The 22,751-nt window shown below is 39.0% G+C and overlaps 1 protein-coding gene across 1 annotated transcript in view; it reads left to right on the forward strand.

The window, feature by feature from the left end:
* The window catches only part of FREM1 (FRAS1 related extracellular matrix 1), a 149,508-nt gene that overhangs the window by 14,327 nt on the left and 112,430 nt on the right, over positions 1 to 22,751 (forward strand). Inside the window, exons 5-8 of the mRNA XM_040240145.1 lie at positions 4,557 to 4,880; positions 8,064 to 8,172; positions 15,368 to 15,499; positions 17,631 to 17,975. Of these exons, the coding sequence (XP_040096079.1) occupies positions 4,557 to 4,880; positions 8,064 to 8,172; positions 15,368 to 15,499; positions 17,631 to 17,975 (910 nt within the window). The remainder of the gene's footprint in view (positions 1 to 4,556; positions 4,881 to 8,063; positions 8,173 to 15,367; positions 15,500 to 17,630; positions 17,976 to 22,751) is intronic.

The following is a 22,751-nucleotide window of genomic DNA, read 5'->3' on the forward strand; positions in this document are numbered from 1 at the left end:
GGATTTAATGAGGTGATGCTTACAAAGCTTGGCACAAAGCTGAACACATAGTAAGCTCTACACGTATTTTTTGCTAGTGAAAAAACTGATGTTTTTGGAAACAATTAGTTTAGCCCAAGCCCCTTATTTTATACTGGGGCCACAAAAATTGCATATCTTGACCATACATGCATGGATGAATCAAGACTAAACTCAGTCTCCTAACGATTAGTACATATTTTCTGTTTGTTTTGACATGAAACTTCTTTGACATTTAATGCTTTTTTATCTCTGTAAAGAACAAAATTTAGAGCCATTTTTCTTCCTAATTGATTTTTCTTCTTTTTCCTTATGTATTGATATAGGGCTTTCTTTGTTGATATTTTCAGATTAGTTTTATTAGAAGTTTCCTCTCTAAAATGACCTTCCGGTATTATTTAGGATTTACTTATACCATAGTCAGTTTGGCATGTCATAAACAGATTCTTTTATGATTATACTAATATGCTCAATGGCAGAGGTTATTTTTTTAGAAAAGCACAGAAAGAAAAAATAAGAAAATGGAACTAGGGTATTTCTAAGATATATATATATATACATATATATATAAATGTATGTGTATATATACCCATACTTACACACACACACACACACATACACACAGAGGGGGAGACATGCATACCAGAGTCAGTTTATGGAATTGAATTTATATTATATTTGAAGTTTTATATCTTGTTATTTTATTATTTTTATGCTGGTATAATCCATCCTCATCAAGAGACTGACTATTCACCCATAATTTCTTATATATTTAAAAATATTTTCTTATTTATGTTTACCTTTTTAATCTGTCTGAGATAAATTTTATCTTATTGTGAAACAACAGAACAGTTTTTTTCCAAGTAGCCAAAATTTTCAACACTATTTGATGAATAATGAACCTATTTCCCACTGATTTTTTGATTGCTCTGTTGTATAGAAAGATATTATATGTCTGTTTCAAGGTTAGTTCTCTTATTCTTTAGATTGGCCCACTTATTCTTGTGCCAGTACCGTATTATTCCAAAATAAAAGGTCTAAAATGGACTTTAATATTTTATAGGCAAGTTTCTCCTCATGATCTGCTTCAAAATTTTCTTATCTATTCTTAGTTCTAGATAAGTAATTAATATTTATGTTAGTTTTTTTTAAGCCCCTAATTATTTTTAATCAGGATTGGATTAAAATTACAAATTATTTTGAGAAAAATTGGAATATTGGAACATTTACCATATTGAGTCATCTTTTCCAGGCAAAGGTTATCTCACTTCATTGAGGCAAATGATGTTTGATATATTTCTATTTAGTCTGCAGTTTTCTTCATATCACTTGTGCACACTTACTAAGTCCAATTCTAGGCAGTTAGTTTTCATGAAATTATTCTGACTAGTCTTCTTCTCCTCCACTATTTCTTCTTGTTGGTTAGTGATGATAAACAGGAAAGCTATTTCTTGGTCTAATTTTCTTTTGTCTGGCTTCTTTCTTGAATTCAATTATTCTAAAAGTTTTTCAATTCTATAGGCTTTTAAGACTGTACTAATTACATCTCCCACTGAGGATGATAATTTTCCTTTCTTTTTCAGTAATTATTTCTCTTTTTTCTCCTGTATTCCCCACTGGTTTGGCCAGAATAATACTAAATACAGTGATGCATATCAGAATCATTGTCTTATACATTTTATCACTATTACCTGCACACGTTGTCCTTTTTAATTCTTCTTGCCTTGAATTAATCTCTCTTTGAAATTCTTATAGTCACATCTGCAGACTTTTTTGGATCATCCTTTTATGTTTAATCTTTGTGTATAATTTTAGATGCCTCTCCTGTAAAGGCAGATATAATTGGATATTTAATTTCAGAATATTTGTCTTAAACAAGAGAATATAGACAATATTTCTATAATAATGGATGTTTTTTTTCCCTATCATCTTGTTTTATGCTTTCTTGCTAATTAATAAAATCATCTTGCACTCTAGGTTATATTTTATTTGCCTTTGCCTTTACTTATTTAATATCCCATTTTAAAATTTAGTTCTAAATTGAAAAAATTCTTTAACCTTTATTTTTAACATATTAAGTAAAAAATACAATGAAGTCTTTTGCCTCCTTCATATATATTATGAGGTCTGATCCTATTTATCCTTTCTCACTGCAATTACCCACCACCAGGCTTGGTTAACATAATCTGCAACTTTAATTCTAGCATATCATCTTTATACTTTATGATACTTAACTTCATCTTTTATTTCAAGTGTACTCTACTCTTTTGACATTTGTATCCATTTTGTTAGCATTTCAAGTAATATTTGTTCAAGCTTAATCCTTAGGTTTAATATTTCTTATTGTTCAAAACCAGTCCTTTTATACTACGATTTCCTCATTCTTGATTAAATTATAAATCTTCAAATGCTTTTCAATGGCACATTAGAACTACACAGTCTAAACTCTCAGAGTTATCACTCTTTTGTTTTTATAAACCACCATGTGGGAGGGAGAGGAGTTGTCACCTCTGTTTCTCTTGCTTTTCTTTCTTTCTCTGAGTCTTGCTGGCTAGTTTCTGAAATTCTAGGCTGAGGAGTGGGTGGCTTTGGAGGACTGTTGGAGAGAGAGGTCTTATTTGACCAGGCATTGAAAGAATGTGGCTTTGTGCTCTCTGAGTTGGGTGGATGTTTCAAGCTTCTTCTTAGTCTCAGAGCAATTTCCTTGTTTTCCTGGAGATTCCCCTCTGCAAAGGCCTCTCACCTTTTCTAGCCTGATTAATCAATTGCAGTTCCTCCCAGTGCTCCTAGGATATGACCTCCACCTCCAGCTTCTTTCTGTGGAGATTTTTGGCTTCTCAAAGATGCATCTAAAGGTCAGGGACCCAGATGACCCTAGATCAACGCTCTGTCCCATTTGCTCTGTATCTGAGCGCACTCACATATTCCTTCCTGCTGCAAACAAGGACTAGAGACTGATCCCAGCACAGATACCATGTTTCTTCTGCCTCTGGCTACTTAGCTTCCTCTGGGATGAGCCCAACATCAATCCCCTGTGTGCTCCACTGGTAAAAGACACATTTAAGGCTGGTGTGATAGAAGCTTCCCTTCTGACACCCGGGACAAAGGATGCAGCATTGCAAACCGCCCCCCCCCACCCCTCCTCTTCATAGAGGGCATACAGTGTGAGGCATCAAAGCGGTGACTCAGCACAACACAGAGCAACTTCTGTCTGTAAATAAATCTCTTTTTCTTACTTCTCTCAACCCTTTTATATTCTTAGAGTGGGTGAGAAGGTTCTAGAGTCTGGAACTGGTTCCAGACAATTTGTTTTGTAAATTCTGCCTATAGTACCTGTCTCACATTGTCTTTGAAATGCTCTCTCTTGGAACTTCAGTTTAGACTGAGCCAAGAAGAACTTCATTTTAAACATTCCATTATATAAATATCCAGTGTTCAGCTGTACTGCACTCATGTGGCTCTGATCATTAAGCCTGGTCTCAAATTCTGTGATGACCAGTTATCTTCTGCTGAGGATCCTTTCTGCCCATAGCACTTGTTGGGACCTCAGATCCCAGGCTGCAAGTTCATGATTTCTCTGGAGATCCCCACAATGAGAGCCTCTTCCTCATAGCTCTCTCACTTGGGGAAGGTGTATTTCTAGCTTGAAGAGTTACTTGCAATTTTGATGACCTACTCCTCACTTGGAAACCCAGGGTCCTAACTAATACATGACTGAGCAAACATCTTTCAGTTTCATGAGCAGCTGTCATAAGGACAGGTTCCTTCATCCTGCCATTGTCACCTTTGAAACCTACAAGAGATGGATGGGGTGGCCAGGGGAGGTTGGTAGTGTGTGCCAGACATTGCTAGTGCTTTATTGGTTGTGTGTGCCAGACACTGCTAGTGCTTTACGTTGTTTCTCCTTAAGATTAAAAATCAATTATTTATTTATTTGACTCTGCTAGATCTTGGTTGTGGCATGCAAGCTCTTAATTGTGGCTTGTGGGATCTAGTTCCCCAACCAGGGATTGAACCTTGGCCTTTTGCACTGAGAGTGCAGTGTCTTAGCTGCTGGACTGCTAGGCAAGTCCTTGTGCTTTACATTGGCTCTCTCTTGTAATCCTCACTCAGTACTTAGGACCTCTAGGATGTCCACTTCATAGGCGGGGGAAATCAAGATTTAGAAGTAACTTGTCCAAAGTCATATAAACCATATGTCCTAGACATGGAATCAAAAGAACAGTTCCTTCTAATGACAAAATTGGTGCTCCACCTCAACCCTGGCTAAATATTGGTGTCACCAGAGAACTTTAAGAATACCAAATTGTTGTTGTTGTTGTTGTTTTTTATCTCCTCCTTAGGAACGTTAAATTAGAACATCTGGAAATGGAATCTGGGCATCAGTATGTGATTAAAATCTCTCTAAATGATTCAGATCACTGCTGGATGCACCCTCTAGGCTGTGACTGTGTTAAATACCGTGCGACTTACACTGCTATTATATCAATAGCTTCATTTATAGTTTTCCCCTTTATCCTTTCTTTCTCCTTCCAAAGTCAGAGCGCGCGTGGCTGCCTGTCTATATCAGACCTGGAATTCCCAATCAGATTCCAAGAGCTGCATTCATGGCCATGTTTATTCTGGAAGTGGATCAGTTCATCCTGACCTCATTGACTACATCGGTTCTGGACTGTGAAGAGGATGAGACCCCCAAACCCTTGCTGGTGTTCAACATTACTAAAGCTCCACTCCAGGGCTATGTGACTCACCTGTGGGATCACACCAGACCAGTGTCCTCCTTCACCTGGAAGGATCTAAGAGATATGCAGATTGCCTATCAGCCACCAAACAGCAGCCATTCTGAGAGGAGACTTTATGAGGTGAGAGGGAAGAGAGACAAAGCTGCTAGACTCTTTGGTATTCAGAGAGTCATTGAAGAGGCCACTTCTCTTTAGCCTGCAGGTTACCTTGTACGGTCCCTGCCTCATTGTCCAAAGTCATATAAACCATATGTGCGGGACATGGAATCAAAAGAACAGTTCCTTCTAACGACAAAATTGGTGCTCCACCTCAACCCTGGCTAAATATTGGAGTCAGCAGAGAACTTTAAGAATACCAAATTGTTGTTGTTGTTGTTTTTTATCTCCTCCTTAGGAAAGTTAAATTAGAACATCTGGAAATGGAATTTGGGCATCAGTATGTGATTAAAATCTCTCTAAATGATTATCAATCTCTCTAATCTAAGAAGAGAATCAATCACTGCAAATCAAGATGCAAACCAGGCAGGTGATGCAAATGAACAAAGCCATCCGGAGGGAGACTGGGGGGAAGTGAGGAAGGAGCTGGCAATTTAGGAAGCAGATGTAACTCAGCTCCAGCTGACTGCTGCATGTGAGAATATGGATGCACCCAGTGTTGCTGTAGCTTTCCTTTTTCAAGAAAAGTTGGAAAGCTCTGCTTTTTTTTGGTAAAAATATTTCAAGTTTCAAAATACAAGTGAATGTTTGTGCAAAACTGAAGCAGACTCACAGACCTAGAAAACAAACTTGTAGTTACTAAAGGGGATGCGGAGGGGGCGGAACAAAGTAGGGGTATGGGATTAACTGATAAAAACTGCTATGTATAAAGTAGATAAGCAACAAAGATATACTGTATAGTATAGGGAATTGTAGCCCTTTTCTTGTAATAATTTATAATGAAGTATCACCTGCAAAAATACTGAATCACCATGCTATATACCTGAAACTAATATAACATTGTTAACTATACTTCAGTTAAAAAGTTTCAATATTGTAATTAGCCTCCAATTAAAATAAATAAATATAAAATTTAAAAAAAGTTTCAAGTTTTAAACATAGAAGACATTGTAAATTTAAAACATAAAATACCAGCTGCAAAACATTTCTGAGGCCACATTTGGCCCCCAGGTTCACCAGTTTGAGAATTCTGGTGCCTCCAACAGCCTTCTTGCATTACATGGACCATTGAAGTTAGAGATGGTCTAACTTCTATTTGTTTATAATTTTTTCATTAATAAGTTATTTTATATTATTTTCCATCAAGGTTTTCTACTGGAGTCCTTAATTTTAAGTAATAATGCTTACTCAGGGTAGGAGATTCCATATTCTCATTAAAAAGACTCATTTCACTATTGCTTTTCATCAGGAAAATTGTCTTTCTATCTAATCTAAATCATTTCTGCTATTTCTGCCTCTCTCCTCTTGTTTTGTATTCAATGAGAGTAGAGAACAGCTGGTTACAGACTTGTGCATAAAAACCCTTCACAAACCTGTAGACCTACCAGCAAGTTGATTAAAAAATGATACAAAATTTAAATAAGCAGGTTAACACAGACTTGAGTTCAGGTCTATTAAGGGAAATATGTGTCCCTGGGGTTACCAAATTGCCCTCTATCTAGTTTAGGCATTTTTAGCATTTAGTCTCAAGGGGAGACTATAAATGCCATGCTTTGCCCTTTACTTTTATTTTCTTCACTTCATAATAGTAATTGGCAGCTGGTTTTTTCTTTCCTGTCTTTACTTCTCATTTCTTCCATAAGTGAAGTCGCTCAGTCGTGTCTGACTCCTTGCGATCCCATGGACTGTAGTCTACCAGGCTCCTCTGTCCACGGGATTTTCCAGGCAAGAGTACTGGAGTGGGTTGCCATTTCCTTCTCCAGGGGATCTTCCCGACCCAGGGATCGAACCCAGGTCTCCTGCATTGCAGGCAGACGCTTTACCCTCTGAGACACCAGGGAAGCCGTAGCATGAGGTAATCTCTCTTTGGATGTCCGGTACTATCTCACATCCACAAACAAAGCGCTGCTGCTCTGTCTGCTCTGTATGTGTTATGTCTGGCATTGTACAGTGTAATACTAAAGCAGAATGTGTCCAGATGTGTGCTTTTTTGGTTTGTTTTGTTAGAAGGTGACTTTCAGTTTTCTCAGTGGAGATTTTGCACTGTTCAGTTCTTTTGGCCGGAAGCCACCTGGGGAGAGATTTCTGCGAGCAGAGCAATGGCCAGTGCAGCTTTAAGCTAGCTGATCCTCCCTTCAGCTGTTACACCAGGCAGTCTCTTGTAAGCATGGAAATCCAACTTCACTCCAGTAGGTACTACATTGATCTTAGAGGAAAGTTCCTTAGTGATAGGGCTCAACCTAATATATATTTATATGAGACCTCCAAAATGATACCCCCCATATCAGTATAGTTTCATTTTCAATGTGTGTATTTGTCACTCTTGAATCTCTTTTTTTTATGTAGTATTTGCTGATATGGTACTATCTAATTGTCTCTTTTATCCTCTCAAATGGACCACACATTCTTCAAAAGTAGGTAGCTTGCCTTCCTTTACAATATTATACCTCATCCTTCTCTGCCAGCACCTGGTGTAATACACACATAGCATGTGATAAAGCTCAAAATGTATAAGCCTACTTATTAGCTATGGAATTCAAGGGAGCAAATAAAATATAGATATTTAATAATATATCTAGTGGGATAGCTGCCTGTAGATCAGGATCTCTGCAACATTGTTGGCATTTTGAATTGGCTAATTCTTTGTTGTAAGGACTGACCTGGTCATGGTGGGATGTTATTAATAGTAGCTTCCCTGGCTTCTATCCACTAGATGCCTGTAGCACCTCTGTGGGCATACCTATTTGTGAGACCAAAAATGTTTTCAAGTATTCCCAAATGTCCCCTGGGGGGGTGAAATCACAGTGGAGAACCACTGCTCTAGATCCTATATCTTCGCGAGAAGCTGAAGCGGTCTGATGCTGGACTAATGTAGTCTCCTGAACAAATGCAGGGACACATTGCTAGCATATTTGCTTATTTCAGGTTAAGACCTTCAATCATAGAGAAGAAAATTTAAAAACACTGATAAATTAAGGAATAAGACATAGAGCTGGAAAAAGTGAGATTACGTTGTCAAAAATGAGGTCAGGCAACAGCAGAAAGTGAATTAGTTTTGCCTCCATCTGCGGTATATATCCCAGAATTAACGGTATTTTATATTATAAATTGTCAATATGTAGTTCATATTCAACTGTTTGTTTACAGGTGGAGTTGGAGGTCTATGACTTCTTCTTTGAGAAGAGTGCACCTATTACAGTCCACATCTCCATCAGAACAGCAGATACAAATGCCCCGCGAGTGTCCTGGAACACAGGTGAAGTGCAATATAGGAGTCAAACAAAACAGGGAAAGGAAGACAAGAAAGTACACTGGTCAGTGAAAAAAGGTAGCTTTATTCCCATTTTGGAGAAGGCAGTGGCACCCCGCTCCAGCACTCTTGCCTGGAAAATCCCATGGGTGGAGGAGCCTGTGGGCTGCAGTCCATGGGGTCTCTAAGAGTTGGACACGACTGAGCAACTTCACTTTCACTTTTCACTTTCATGCACTGGAGAAGGAAATGGCAACCCACTCCAGTGTTCTTGCCTGGAGAATCCCAGGGACCGGGGAGCCTGGTTGGCTGCCGTCTATGGGGTCACACAGAGTCGGACACGGCTGAAGCGACTTAGCAGCAGCAGCAGCAGCATTCCTATTTTACACACAAAGCAACCGAAACCAGACAGGCTATGGGTATCTAGTTGTTTGTTTGGTTTTGTTTTTCCTACTGTCAGGGTGAGAAATTTAAATTGAGGATTCTGGTGTCCTGAAATTAAGTTCTTTCCTCTACAGGAGATAAGCCAAAAAGGTCCCTTTTTGATTGAGGCAAAAAAGTGACTGTTTGTGATGCTGAGCATAGTTGGACTGAGAGAGAAAAGGTCTCTAACTCAAAATTGCTCAAAGGAATCAAAGAAAGACACAGACTATAATCCATTATCTTATTTTTAAGTTGGGTTGCATGGACATGAAAATACATAATTAAGAGTTTAAACTGCTTTTTCTTCTTATTTTTAATATATGACTGACTTACAATCTTACATTAGTTATAGGTATACAATATACTGATTCAATATTTTTATATATTATACTTCATTTAAAGTTATAAAATATTGGCTATATTCCCAGTATTGTACAATATATCCTTGTGGCTTATTTATTTTATACTTAGTAGTTTGTACCTCTTAATTCCTTCTCCCTATATTGCACCTCCCCTCTTCCTTTTTCCCACTGGTAATCACTAGTTCTCTGTATCTGTGAGCCTGTTTCTGTTTTCTCATATTCATTCATTTTATTTTTCAGACTCCACACTTAAGTGACAAAATAGAGTGTTTGTCTCTCTGATTTATTTCACTAAGCACAATATGCTCTATGTGCATCCAGATTGTTGCAAACGGCAAACTTTCATTCTTTAGTATGTCTGAGTAATAGTCCATTGCATGTATAAACCATATCTTCTTTATCCTTTCATCTGTTAACGAACACTTGGGTTGTTTTCATGGTAAATAATACTGCTATGAACATTGGAGTGCAAGTATCTTTTCCAATTAGTGTTTATGTTTTATTCCAGTATACTCAGCAGTGTAATTGCTGGGTCATATGGCAGTTTTATTTCCAGGTTTTTGAGAAACCTCTCTACTCTTTTCCACAGTGGCTACACCAACTTTGTTTTTGCTGTTCAGTTGCTCAGTTGTGTCTGTTTCCTTGTGACCCCATGGACTGCAGCATGCCAGGCTTCTCTGTCCTTCACTATCTCCTGGAGTTTGCTCAAACTCGTGTCCATTGATTTGATGCTGCCATCCAACCATCTCATCCTCTGTTGCCCTCTTCTCCTGTTCTTAATCTTTCCCAGCATTAGGGTCAGTGTATGAGGCTCCCTTTTCTCTATATCCTTGCCAACGTTTGTTATTTGTGTTCTTTTGATGACAGTCATTCTGAGAGGTGTGAAGTAATATCTCACTGTGCTCTTGATTTGCATTTTTCTGATGACTAGCGATGTTGAGCGTCTTTTCATGTGCCTGTTTCCCGTCTATGTATCTTCTTTGGGAAAATGTCTATTCAAATCTTCTGACCATTTTTAAATTGGATTATTATTATTTGCTGTTGAGTTGTGTGAGTTGTTTATATGCTTGTATATTCACTAAGTTGTCTTTTCATTTTGTTTATGGTGTCTTTTACTGTGCAAGTTTCCTTTACTATATATTTACCTTTACTAGTGGAATTTTCTTTTCTTATAAATTCTTACTTCTTGTTGTAACCCATTCGTTTCTTTTCAACTTAGAGAAGAGCTTTTGACATTTCTTTAAGGATTGGTTTAATGTTGATGTACTCTTTCAGTTTTTGCTTATAATTTTTTTATCTCTCCTTTAATTCTGAAGGATAATCTTTCTGGATTGAATATCCTTGGTTGTAGGTTTTTCCCGTTCAGCACTTTAAATACATCATGCCATTCCCTTTTGACCTGCAAAGTTTCTGCAGAAAAATCCATTAATAAATAGCCTTGGGGGAGGAGGGTTCCCTTGTATGTGATTCTTTGTTTTTCTCCTGCTGCCTTTAGAATTCTCTCTTTAACTTTTGCCATTTTAATTATGAAATGTTTTGGTGTGGTTCTCTTTGGTTTCATCTTGTTTCGGACGTTCTATGCTTCCTGTACCTGGAAATCTGTTTCCTTCTTCAGGTTCAGGAAGTTTTCAGCCATAATTTCATCAATTATCCTTTGACCTCTTTTGTCCTCTCTTCTCCTACTAGGACCTCTGTAATGTAAATGTTATTATGCTTGATGTTGTTCCAGAGGTCCCTTAAACTATTTTCAGTTTTTACAATTTGTTTCTCTTTTTGTTGTTCTGACTGGATATTTTCCAGTATTCTATCTTCCAGAACACTATATGTCCTCTGTGTCACTTAGTCTGTTCATTATTTCTAGTGTATTTTTCATTGCAGTTATTGTATACTTCAGTTTTGACTTTTTCAGATTCTCTAGTTCATCTGTTCTTTGCCCTCCGCATTCTTATTACTAATCTTTAAATTCTTTATCTGGTAATTCATTCATCTCTGTTTCACTGGATGGTTTTACAGGTTTCTTTTTTTTATTTCTTTCATTTGAAATAAAATTCTCCATGTTCCTGCTTTGGTTAGCTTTTCCTATCTCTATAAAACGAGGTAAACATTACCCACCGTGGTCTTAAATGTATGTCCCTGTGTGGGTACAGTCTGTACATGTCTGTACAGTCTGTGCATGTTCCCTGTGGGTTTCATGGGAGTACTGGATCTGATATGAAAGCGTAGTGGTCTCTATCAACCTGGTAGGTGTTGCGGCCGGAGACGGAGGAGCTGGAGCCGGAGCCAGGTGTGAGCCAGGGCTTCTCAGTTGCCAACACCACCACCCTACTGGGGTAGGGCCATGTCCCAAGGTACTGGAGCAATAGCCGTGAGGGTTGGGCCCAAGCCAGCTCCACCCCCCACAACTGGGCGCGCTCCTCAGCCGTGGCAGCCTCATTCTAGTGGGGAGCTGTGCCTCTGAGCAAGTGGGGCCGGGAAGGGCACTCAGCATGGGCCAGGGCATGCATTGAGGCAGTTGTGAGAGAAGCCAGCCGGTGTCCTGAGGAATTTCACTCTGCTTTCTCTGTCTTATACTGGGAGTAAACAAGAATGTGTGGGTTCTTCATGAGTAGAGTCTAGCTCTCTTACAGCCCTGTTGTCCTACTGGTTTTCAAACCAGCCGATGGTCTTCCCACCGTTTGACCCCAGGGCTGGTGCACCCAGTGTATGATTCAAGCCCCTCACTCCCTGGGAATATCCTCATCCTTGGAATGCCCCTCCTGTCCTGTGGCCCCTCCTAGGGGTGCCGGCCCCTCTGTGATTACTTCTATTCCCTTCCTGCACAACTTTCTTTTAGCCTTGGTTGCATAAGGATCTTTCTGTCAGTCTTCAGTCCGTTTCCAGTGAGAATTGCTCCATGTGTAGATGTATTTTTGATGTGTTCATAAGGTGGGAGGGAGAGGGGAGGTAAATTCTGCATCCTCCTACTCTGCCATGTTGATTTCCTCTTGCTTTACTTCTTTCAAAAGAAGGCTTTGTACTGTTTCTCATTTCTGAGAAGACTTACAATGCAGTGTATATATTTAGATCAGATGTAAATGTGAAATGTAAGTGAAGATTTTTCCCTTTCCCACTGTTACCATCAGTGGCATTCAAGCAGTGCTGGTAGGTTCATTTAACACAGAAAATATCTCTGTCTGATTTAAATCCTCAGGTGGCATCTTATATGGATTATCTTTTGTGTGCATGTGTGTATGTGTGTGCTTACACATGGGTAACACACCATGTGTGTGTTTATATATATGTGAGTTTCAGTAGGGACGAACAATATCAGTTGGGCATCCTTCATTTACAATCTGGTTTTCTGTCCTGTTCTACCTCTACTTGGGGGATAATGAGAGAAAAGTTAGGAATTGGTGATCTAAAGTTTGATGTTTTCAAATTGCGGTGTTGGAGAAGACTCTTGAGAGTCCCTTGGACTGCAAGGAGATCATACCAGTCAATCCTAAAGGAAATCAACCCTGACTACTCATTGGAAGGACTGATGCTGAAGCTCCAATACTTTGGCCACCTGATGCAAAGAGCCAACTCACTGGGAAAGACCCTAATGGGGGGGAAGATTGAGGGCAGGAGGAGAAGGGGGTGACAGAGGATGAGACAGTTGGATGGCATCACTGACTCAATACTCAATAAATATGAGTTTGAGCAGACTCCAGGAGATAATGAAGGAAACTTGGTGTGCTATAGTTCATGGGGTTGCAAAGAGCTGGACATGACTTAGCAACTGAACAACAGCAAAGTTTAGTATACAGCATAGAGACTTAATGGTCTGCATGTATATGTGTGATCTGAGAAACCTCGGCTTGTTAAGAGCTCTGGATCTGGTTTTCACTACTTTGGACATCAGAATTCTTGTTAAAATAAAATTTTATTTATTATGAACTTAATATAAGATCATTGCAAACTTGGAAAGCACAATAAGTAGAGTTAATAGTAATGAATAAGTGAATGAAATAATAGTAGCTGGATAAAATTATTCATTACTCCATCACAAAACATAATCACCATTAATATCTTGCTACATAAATTTCTAGTGTTCTTGCTTGCTCCTCTGCTACATCCCATGATGCCTTGTTCTGTGCTGTGCTGTACTCTGCACTCTCGACTTGAAAATCCTTGTTACCAGCCATTGTCCTCCCTTCATCCCTCCTTCCCTACCTTCTTCCCTTCTACTCTCTTCTTCTCCCTCACTTCTCTCGCTTTCCTTCCTCTCTCTCTCTCTCTCTTTTTGTTTCTTTCAGTATTCCTGTATGTCTTAACTCAGATTCCCTAGCAAAGAGCCCCTGAGGCAGATTATATGCACTAACCCTGTACTGAAATCTGGGTTAAGGGGAAGGGAAGTTGGGAATTTGGAGGGTAGCAAATAGAAAGATGGTTTGACTGAGCTGGTCGTAGTTTTACAAGAAAACAAAGCTTATTGCTCAGTAGTGCTGACGTCTCCAGCAGGAGATGGAAACTGTGTGGGAAGAGTCAGGGGTGGGGCTGGGAAGGGGTGAACAACCACGTGTCAGCATCTTCCATCTCTTCTCTCACCTCAGTCAGTTGCCTCACTGGGGTTAACTTCCCACATGCCCGGGACTGTGTCACTTGGCTCTTCTCAGCAGTCACTGTACAAATTCCTTGAGTCCCATGGTGTGAGACCTGGCCACAGCCACAGGGAAGGTCATGCCCAAACTTGGTCTGGTGGGCAGTTGAGGGCAGTGACATCAGAAGATGAAGCAATGATGGTGGCCAGGGCTTTACTGTGTGGGGATCGTGGGAAATTTGTTGGAGCTGCCAGGCTAGAAAACGGGCAATTTGTCAACATTGGGGGCAGGGGAAGCCAGGCAGATTTGAGGGGAAGCATTAATGCATTAACTGTGTCTACCAGTACACAGGCTTTAGATTTCATTCACTCGTTTCTTTTTTTTTAATTGGAGGAAAATTACTTTTCAAGGTTGTGGTGTTTTCTGCTGTACAACAATGTGAATCAGCCTTAAGTATATATATATATATATACCCTGCCTCTTAATCCCTCCCATCCCACCCCCCTAATTTATGACAGAGCCCCAGGCTAGCTCCCTGTGTTACACAGCAACTTCCCACTAGCTATCTGTTTGACACATAGTAATGTACATACTTCAGTGCACTCAGTTCATCCCACCCTCTCCTTCCCCTGCTGTGTCCACAAGTTCATTCTCTGTCTATGTCTCTATTCCTGCCCTGCAAATTGGTTCATCGCTACCATTTTTTAATAGATTCATATATGTGTTTTAGTATATGATATTTGTTTTCCTCTTTCTTAGTTCACACTGTATAACAGGCTGTAGGTCCACCTACCTCAGTTCAACTGACTCAAATTCGTTCCTTTTTATGGCTGAGTAATATTCCATTGAATATATGTACCACAACTTCTTTATCCATTTACTGGTTGATGAGCATGTTGGTTGCTTCCAAGTCCTAGCTATTGTAAGTAGTGCTGCAGTAAACATTAAGGAAAATAGATATAACCACTATGGAGAATAGTATGGAGATTCCTTAAAAAACTAGGAACAAAGCTACCATATGACCCAACAATCCCACTACTGGGCTTATACCATGAGAAATCCATAATTCATAAAGACACTTGTTTGTTTGAAAGGCTTTGCTGCCTTTCAAGGTTCTCTTCAGTCTGTTGGGTAATGGGAATGGGTGATGGTACTACACCTCTCTGTCTTTAACCACGGTGTTCAGTCTGGATTCTGTCTTCTTGGCTCTGAGCAGCACTCCCCTTTCTCCCCACATTCCCTTCAGCATGCTGGGTCCAAGGAGAAGCTTTTATTGTTAAATTCCTTTAGTTACAAAAATCCCTTCCTTATTAGTGTCTAGACTAAAACACAGCCCTCATTACAAAGTTTTAGACTCTTCCTGTCTAACACCATTAAACACTCCCCTAGCACAGTAGCTCTGTATTTGTATAGTTAATGACTATTTAACCACTTTAATACTCTATCCTATGGGCTACTTATGCTCTTAGAATTTATGTGTGAAAGCGCTTCTGACTCTTGCCCCCATTTTAAAATATGTGAAAGCAGCCTTTGAAAAATTCCTTGTGTACATTTTTGAACTATAGACCCCTGTGAACATAACGTTTGTTGTTTCTTTCTAGTATTCATTTTTGGCACCATTATGCTTCTAAAGGATAGTTTATAAGGAACCAGTCATCAGGTTAGAGTTAATATTACTAATAGTAAAAATATTATTTAAAAGCTAAATTATAGTTTCTTAACAAGCTTTTGAAGATACAGTTTTTACCTAGTTTTGTGGGTGAAACTATATTACTCTTGTCTTAAAGCAGTCATCTTGGCATGCTGTAGAACTTTCCAGGACATTCTTGTTTGTTTGTTTGTTTTCTCTTGTAGGTCTGAGTCTCCTGGAGGGACAGTCTAGGGCCATCACATGGCAGCAGTTTCAGATTGTGGACAATGATGACATTCATGCTGTCCAGGTAGTCACTGTGGATGGCCTGCAGCATGGACGGCTTACTGTGAGAGGTGAAGGAACACACCTTGTAACTTAGAATCAAACCCAACAATTATTTTCTCCAAAAGCAAATCATATTTAACAGGATATATATGGTATTTCTTGGGCTCCATTTCTCAATGAATTATCATATTCCCTAGGTCCAGAGATCTTGAAACCATTGACTTTTGTAGCAGATGCTCAAATCAGTGGGTGACCATTTATGAATGATATTTTATATTTGAGCCATTATTTAAATCTCAGATTTGCTTTTTGAACCCTTCTAAATATACTCCTTAACAGATGATTTTAGCCCAGTTTAAAGACAAAATATGTCCTTTTCATTTCTCTGGTTCAGAGAAATGCAATGAAAAATAGAAAAACATGTTTTTAATACTTTAGTGATAATTATGCTCTTATGTTATTAGTAGCAGCTACCATAGTTTAAAAGAAGTGGTTTTATAATTATAAGGGTAGTAGTTATGTAAAGTGGTGGTAGTTATGTATAATTATAAGGGTAGTAGTTAAAGTAATGGCCCTAATAAAAATATCCATAGTTAATAATAATATAGTCTATTCCTTGTAATGAGCTCAGAGGAATTAATTCTGTTATCGTCTCAGTTTACCTATTTGTCAAGCAGAAAGAGAACTCTTGTTTATCACTATATTTGATTAGGAATTCTGAAAAAAATAAAATAGAAATAAAAATGATAAATTCTTTTGCCTAATCCTAGGACAATGGGAGCTTAGCTCAAGCTGGATGTATAAATTAGGATGGGTATTCAGTTGCATGTAAGAAAACTCCAACTACAGCAACTTAAACTCAAGAGTTACTTTCTTCTTGTGACAAGTTACATAGAGATGGATATTCTGTATTTATGATGCCAGCAGCTCTTTTCTGCCCTGTCAGTGGTCACAGAATGGTACCTACACATTTAGGTTTCTAATGAGCATTAGGGGAAGGAACAAAGAAAAAGAAGAATTTAAAAAAGCTATGCCATCCAAGTTTGCTTTGTGTAACAACTTTTCCTAGGAGCCTGAAGAAATGAAGTCTAATTACATCTCTTACCTAGTTGCATACTATCCCCTAGGTACAACAGAGTCTGGGAACCTGAGTATTTTTAAATGGTTATATCATCATTCCAAATAAGACTAGGATTCTGGTACTGAGAAGGAGGAGAAAGTGGCTGATGGGCAAGTAACCCATAGTGTTCACTATACTCATGTTTAATCTATAAAACCATCTGGAGTGGGAAAAGCTATGGGCCATCTGCGGAAAGAATTGAAATATTAGTAGTTTGTGCAGAGTGAAGCATTGTTTATCAATACTATAGAAATGAAGCAGAGAGTCATACCCTATAATGATATTCTGGCTCAGAGGAGGCAGAAAATAGTACAAACATTTATTAAGCATTTACTTTGTGCCCAATTGTGCAAAGCATTCTATATACTTTATCGCACATCCACTTTATGAAGCAAGGTACTGTTATTCTTACTTTGCAAATGAGAACCTGAGACTAAGAGAAATTGACTTGTCTAAGGTGTAGAAAGTGGCTGAGCTGGTATGTGAACTCAAGCCATTTGCCACCACAGCTCAAGCTCTTGGTCATTAAGCCAGTGATTCGCAAACGTTAGCACGCATTAGACTCCTGGAGGGCTTGATAAAACATGGATTGCTGAGTTCCAGTAGCAGAATTTCTGATTCAGTAGGTCTGGGGTAGGGCCTGAGAACTTGCATTTATAATGACTTCCCAAATGGTGCTGATGTTGCTAGTTCGAAGCCACTACTCTAAGGAGTGCTGTCAGCTGATAACAGTGAATTGAAGAACAACTAATACTTATTGTAGATACACTATGTTTGAGCTCTCTCATTCTTAAGAGGGAATGTTAGGTAGGTATTATTATCTCTGTTTTATATATGGGTCTCAAATAAATTAAATACATTGCCTAAGTCCACCCTGCTAATAAGTGTTACAACTAGCTAGTATTCAAAACTGGGTCTTTGGAGCCCCAGAGCCCACTAAACAATCTATGGCTTTTCCAGGTGAGGAAAGTATTGGCTGTCCTACTTTCCATTTCACACCTGCTCCTGTAGTGCTGCTTTTACTAACCTGCTGCCTCCATATCTTTCTCATTCTGCCTCATCTCTGTTTTTTCCATCAGGGGGAAAGGGGTTTCTCTTCACTGTGGCTGACCTTCAGGCTGGAGTCGTTCGATATCATCATGATGACAGTGACTCCACCAAAGACTTTGTGGTCTTCAGGATATTTGACAGCCAACACAGCATCCAACATAAGTTTCCCATCAACATCTTGCCCAAAGATGACAGTCCGCCATTCCTCATAACAAATGTTCTGATTGAACTGGAGGAGGGGCAGACCATACTAATCCAGGGTTCCATGTTGAGAGCTTCAGACATGGACTCCAGTGATGACTACATCTTCTTTAATATCACAAAACCCCCACAAGCTGGAGAGATCATGAAGAAACCAGCGCCAGGACTGATAGGTGAGTGCTAGGCTGTTAAGATCATTTGTGTCAGAATTTGTGTTGAAAGAGACATCAAGTCTATGAGGTAAGATTCTATTATTATTATTCCCATTTCACAGATGGGAAGACTGAGACTTAGGTTAAGTTGATCTATCCATCTGGAACTGGGCCTCAAGATAACCATTACACTATGAAAAATTAAGTCTACAATATAAGGTGATAGGACAAATAAGGTTGAAGAGATATTTTGACCTATTCTAGATTATTGATAAAAAGTTTCAGGAATAACTTTTATTTACATTTTGTTAGAATAATTTCACAACTACTTTTTGAAGTAGATAGGTAAGGAGCTTGACAAAATAGGCATCAAGCAGTCTTACCTAAGACTATGTGTTTTTTAAACATATTTGATTTTATTTTTAATAGATTATGTAAAAAATCGAGGTATAGTTGATGCACTATATATTATATGTTTTAGGTGTACAGCATAGTGATCCATAATGTTTGAATGTTATACTCCATTTGTTGTTATTATAAAATATGGTTATATTCCCTGTGTTGTATAATGTATTTTGAAGCTGCTTTATTTTATGCATAGTAGTTGACATAGCAGTTGATACCTCTAAATCCCATACCCCTATATTGCCCCTCTCCCTTCACTCTCCCCACCGGTAGTCACTCACTTGTTCTCTATATCTGAGAGTCTGTTTCTTTTTTTGTTACATCCACTACTTGTTCTACTTTTTAGATTCCACATGTAAGTGATATCATATAGTACTTGCCTTTCTCTGGTTGACATTTCATTTGTCATAATACCTTTCAAGTTCATCTGTGTTGTTAAGTGGCATAATTTCATTCTTTTTAATAGCCGAGTAGTATTCCATTATGTGTGTTTGTGTGTGTGAATGGCACATCTTTGACCATTCATTTATTAACGTCCACTTGGGTTGCTTCCATATCGAGGCAATTGTAAATAGCGCTGCAATATACATTGGGGTGCATATACCTTTTCAAATTAGTGTTTTCATTTTTTTCAAGTGTATATCTAGGAGTGGAGTTGCTGAGATATATGGTAAATTCTATGTCTAGTTTTTAAAGAAACTTTCATACTGCTTTCCACAGTAGCTATATCAATTTACATCCCACCAATAGTGTACAAGGTTTCCTTTTCTTCACATTCTTGCCAGCATTTGTTATTTGTGTTAGCCATTTCTTACTTGTGATGGCCATTCTGACAGGTGTGAAATGATATCTCATTTGCATTTCTTTAATGATTAGTGGTATTGAGCATCTTTTCATCTGCTTGTTGGCAATCTCTAAGTCTTATGTGGAAAAATGTCTATTCTAGACTTCTGCCACTTTTTAATTGGGTTTTTTGTTACTTTGCTATTGAGTTATATGAGCCATTTGTGTATTTTGGATTTTAATCCCTTATTTGTCATATTATTTGCAAATATTTTCTCCCATTCAGTAGACTGTCTTTTTGTTGTGGTGATAGTTTCTTTCATTGCACTTTTAAGTTGAACTAGGTCCAATTTGTTTATTTTTGTTTTAGGAGACAGAGCCAAAAAAAAAAAAAAAAAAAACACCTCAGTATAGTTTATGTCAAAGAGTGTTCTGCCTTAGTTTTCTTCCAGGGGTTTTATGGTTTCAGGTCTTACATTTAGGTCTATAATCCATTTTGAGCTTATTTTTGTCTATGGTATTAGTTCAAAGCTCAGTTGTGTTCAACTCTTTGTGACCCCATGAACTCTAGCCCGCCAGGTTCCTCTGTCCATGGTATTTTCCAGGCAAGAATTCTCTAGGGGATCTTCCTGACCCAGGGATCAAACCTGGTTCTCCTGCACTGCAGGAAGACTCTTTACCATCTGAACCACCAGGAAAGCCATATGGTGTTAGAGAATGGTCTAATTTCATTGTTTTACACATAACTGTCCAGTTTTCCCAGCACCACTTATTGAAGAGAGTGTCTTTTCTCCATTGTATAGTGTTGCCTCCTTTGTTGTAGATTAATTGAGTATAAGTGCATGGGTTTATCTCTGGGTTCTCTATTTTTTTCCATTGATCTGTGTGTCTGCTGTGTGCCAGTATCATACTGTTTTGATTACTGTAGCTTTGTAGTACAGTCTGAAGTCATTGTGTGTTTCCTCCAGCTCTGTTCTTCTTTCTCAAGATTGCTTTGACAATCTGGAGTTTGGTGTTTCCATACAAATTTTAAACTTATTTGTTCTAGTTATGTGAAAAATGCCCTTGGTATATTGATAGGGATTACATTGAATCTGTAGATTGCCTTGGGTAATATGGTCACTTTAACAATTTTAATTTTTCCAGTACATGAACATGATATATCTTTTCCTCTGTTTGTGTTGTCTTCAGTTTCTTTCATCAGTGTCTTAATTCCAGATACATTTTAATAACCCTGTACTCTTCTCTCCTCACTGCTTTTGATGTCATGGTGGTAGTTTAGTTGCTAAGTTGTGTCCAACCCTTGCAACCCCATGGACTCCTCTGTCCATGGGATTTCCATGGCAAGAATAATGAGGTGGGTTTCCATTTCCTTCTCCAGAGGATTTTCTGACCCAGGGATTGGACCTGTGTCTCCTGTGTTGGCAGGCAGATTCTTTACTGCTAAGCCACCAGAGAAGCCCTTTTGATGTCATATATTACACCCAATTGTTTTATGAATCCCTTAACTGCTTATTGTGAATGTAGATGATTTTACCATTTTTGTTTTTTAATCTTCCTCATATCTTTGTGTGTGAATGACTTACTAACTTTGTGCTGTATGTTTGCCTTTACTAATGAGCATTTTCCTTTTGCAATTTTCATGTTTCTAGTTGTGGTGTTTTATTTTTCTCTTAAAATTCCTTCAACACTTCTTGTTAAGCTGGTTTGGTGGTGTTGAATGCTTATTTTTGTTTGCCTGTAAACTTTTTGATCTCTCCATCAAATCTGAACAAGAGTCTTGCTGCGTAGAATATTCTCAGTTGTAGGTTTTTCTTTAAATATATTGTTCCACTCTCTTTTGGCCTGCAGAATTTTTGTTGAAATTCACGTGATAGCTTTATGTGGGGTTCCTTTATAAATTATTTGTTGCTTTTCCCTTGCCGCTTTTAATATTCTGTCTTTATGTTTAATTTTACCATTATAATTATAATGTGTCTTGGTGTGTTCCTCTTTGAGTGAATCCTATATAGGACTCCCTGTACTCTCTAAACTTAGATAGCTGTTTTCTTTACCAGGTTAGGGAAGTTTTTGACATGTCTTCAAATATGTTGATAGGTTCTCTCTCGCTTCTCCTTCTGCACCTCCTATAATGTGAATATTAGGGGGGTTGATGTGGTCCCAGAGGTCTCTCAAATTGTCCTCATTTCTTTTCATCTTTTTTCTTCTGTCTACTTAGCATCAGTGGTTTCTACTGCTCTGTCTTCCAGCATGCTGATCAGTTCCTCTGTGTCATTTAGTCTACTCTTGATTCCTTCTAGGGTATTTTTCACTTCAGTTATTGTATTCTTCATCTCTGTCCAGTTGTCCTTCATATTTTTAAACTTTTCATTAAAAAAAATTTCTTATGCTGTGCATCCATTTTTCTCTTGGGTTATTTGATTATCTTTATAATCACTACCTTGAACTCTTTCTCAGGTAGATTGCCTATCTCTGTTTTGGTTAATTATTCTTATGGGGTTTTATCTTATTTGTTTGAAACACATTCCTTTATTGCCTCCTTTTACCTAAATTGCTGTTTTTATGTTTATGTATCTGGTAGGTTAGTTATTTCTGACCTTGGAGAAGCAGCCCTTTGTAGGAGATATCATATGTGTCCTAGCAACACATCGCCCTCTCATCACCCGAGCGATATGCTCTAGGGGATGTGTGTGTCTTCCTATTGTGCTGGGCTGACTGTGTAGGCAGTCTAATATGCTTGGTTTAGTCCCTGTCCAGTTGGTTGCCAGGCCCTGCATTGCGTGGAGGTTGCTGGCTGTTGGTTGGTGGGACCAGGTTACAAGGTGGTACTAGTGCTGGCTTATTGTTGGGTTGGGTCAAGATGCAGGAGACTCTGGGGCTGTTACCACCCAGTGGTGGGTAGAACCAGGTCCTAGCGCTAGTGTGGCCCACTGGCAGGCAGAGTTAGATACTAGAGTCTAGTTACAGGACCTAGGGGACCTAGAGCTGGTTTTGCATCACTGGTGCATGGGACTACTTCCTGATGCTGTTGAGTGCAGGGTCTGGGGAGTCCTGAAGCTTGTGTTGGAATGCTAGTGGACAGGACCATGGTCCAGTTGGTCAGGATGTGTTTGCATGCTGCATATCTGGGGTTTTATGCAGTTGTTACCTGCCCACTGGTAGATACAACTAGTTCAGAAGCTACAGTAGGCTCCCTGGAGAATGGGTCTGGGGTCCAAGCTATTCTAGAGTTGATGTCTACCCAGAGATGGCTGGAGTTGGGTCATGTCCTCTCTGGTGGGCAGGGCTGTGTCCAGAGGCAACTGTTGGCTCAGGAGGTCTTAAGACAGCCTGAAAGAGGTTGTGTCCCTACCCAGTTAGTTGCTTGGCCTAAGGCATCCTAGCACTGGAGCCCCCAGGCCTGTGGCCTGGATCAGGGCTTGGTCTTGGCCCTAATAAGCTAGAGGGAGGATTCCACAGTGGTGCTTGCTAGAGCCAGTGTCTGTGTGGTAGAACAGGTTCCCAAAAATGACTGCTGCCAGTATCTGTGTCCCCAGATTGAATTGTGGTTGCCTCCTGTCTCTCCAGGAGATTCTCCTAGACAAGCAAGTGGTTCTGACCCAGTTCAGT

Source organism: Oryx dammah, unplaced genomic scaffold (genome assembly GCF_014754425.2).
Source record: "Oryx dammah isolate SB20612 unplaced genomic scaffold, SCBI_Odam_1.1 HiC_scaffold_1, whole genome shotgun sequence".
NCBI lineage: Eukaryota > Metazoa > Chordata > Mammalia > Artiodactyla > Bovidae > Oryx > Oryx dammah.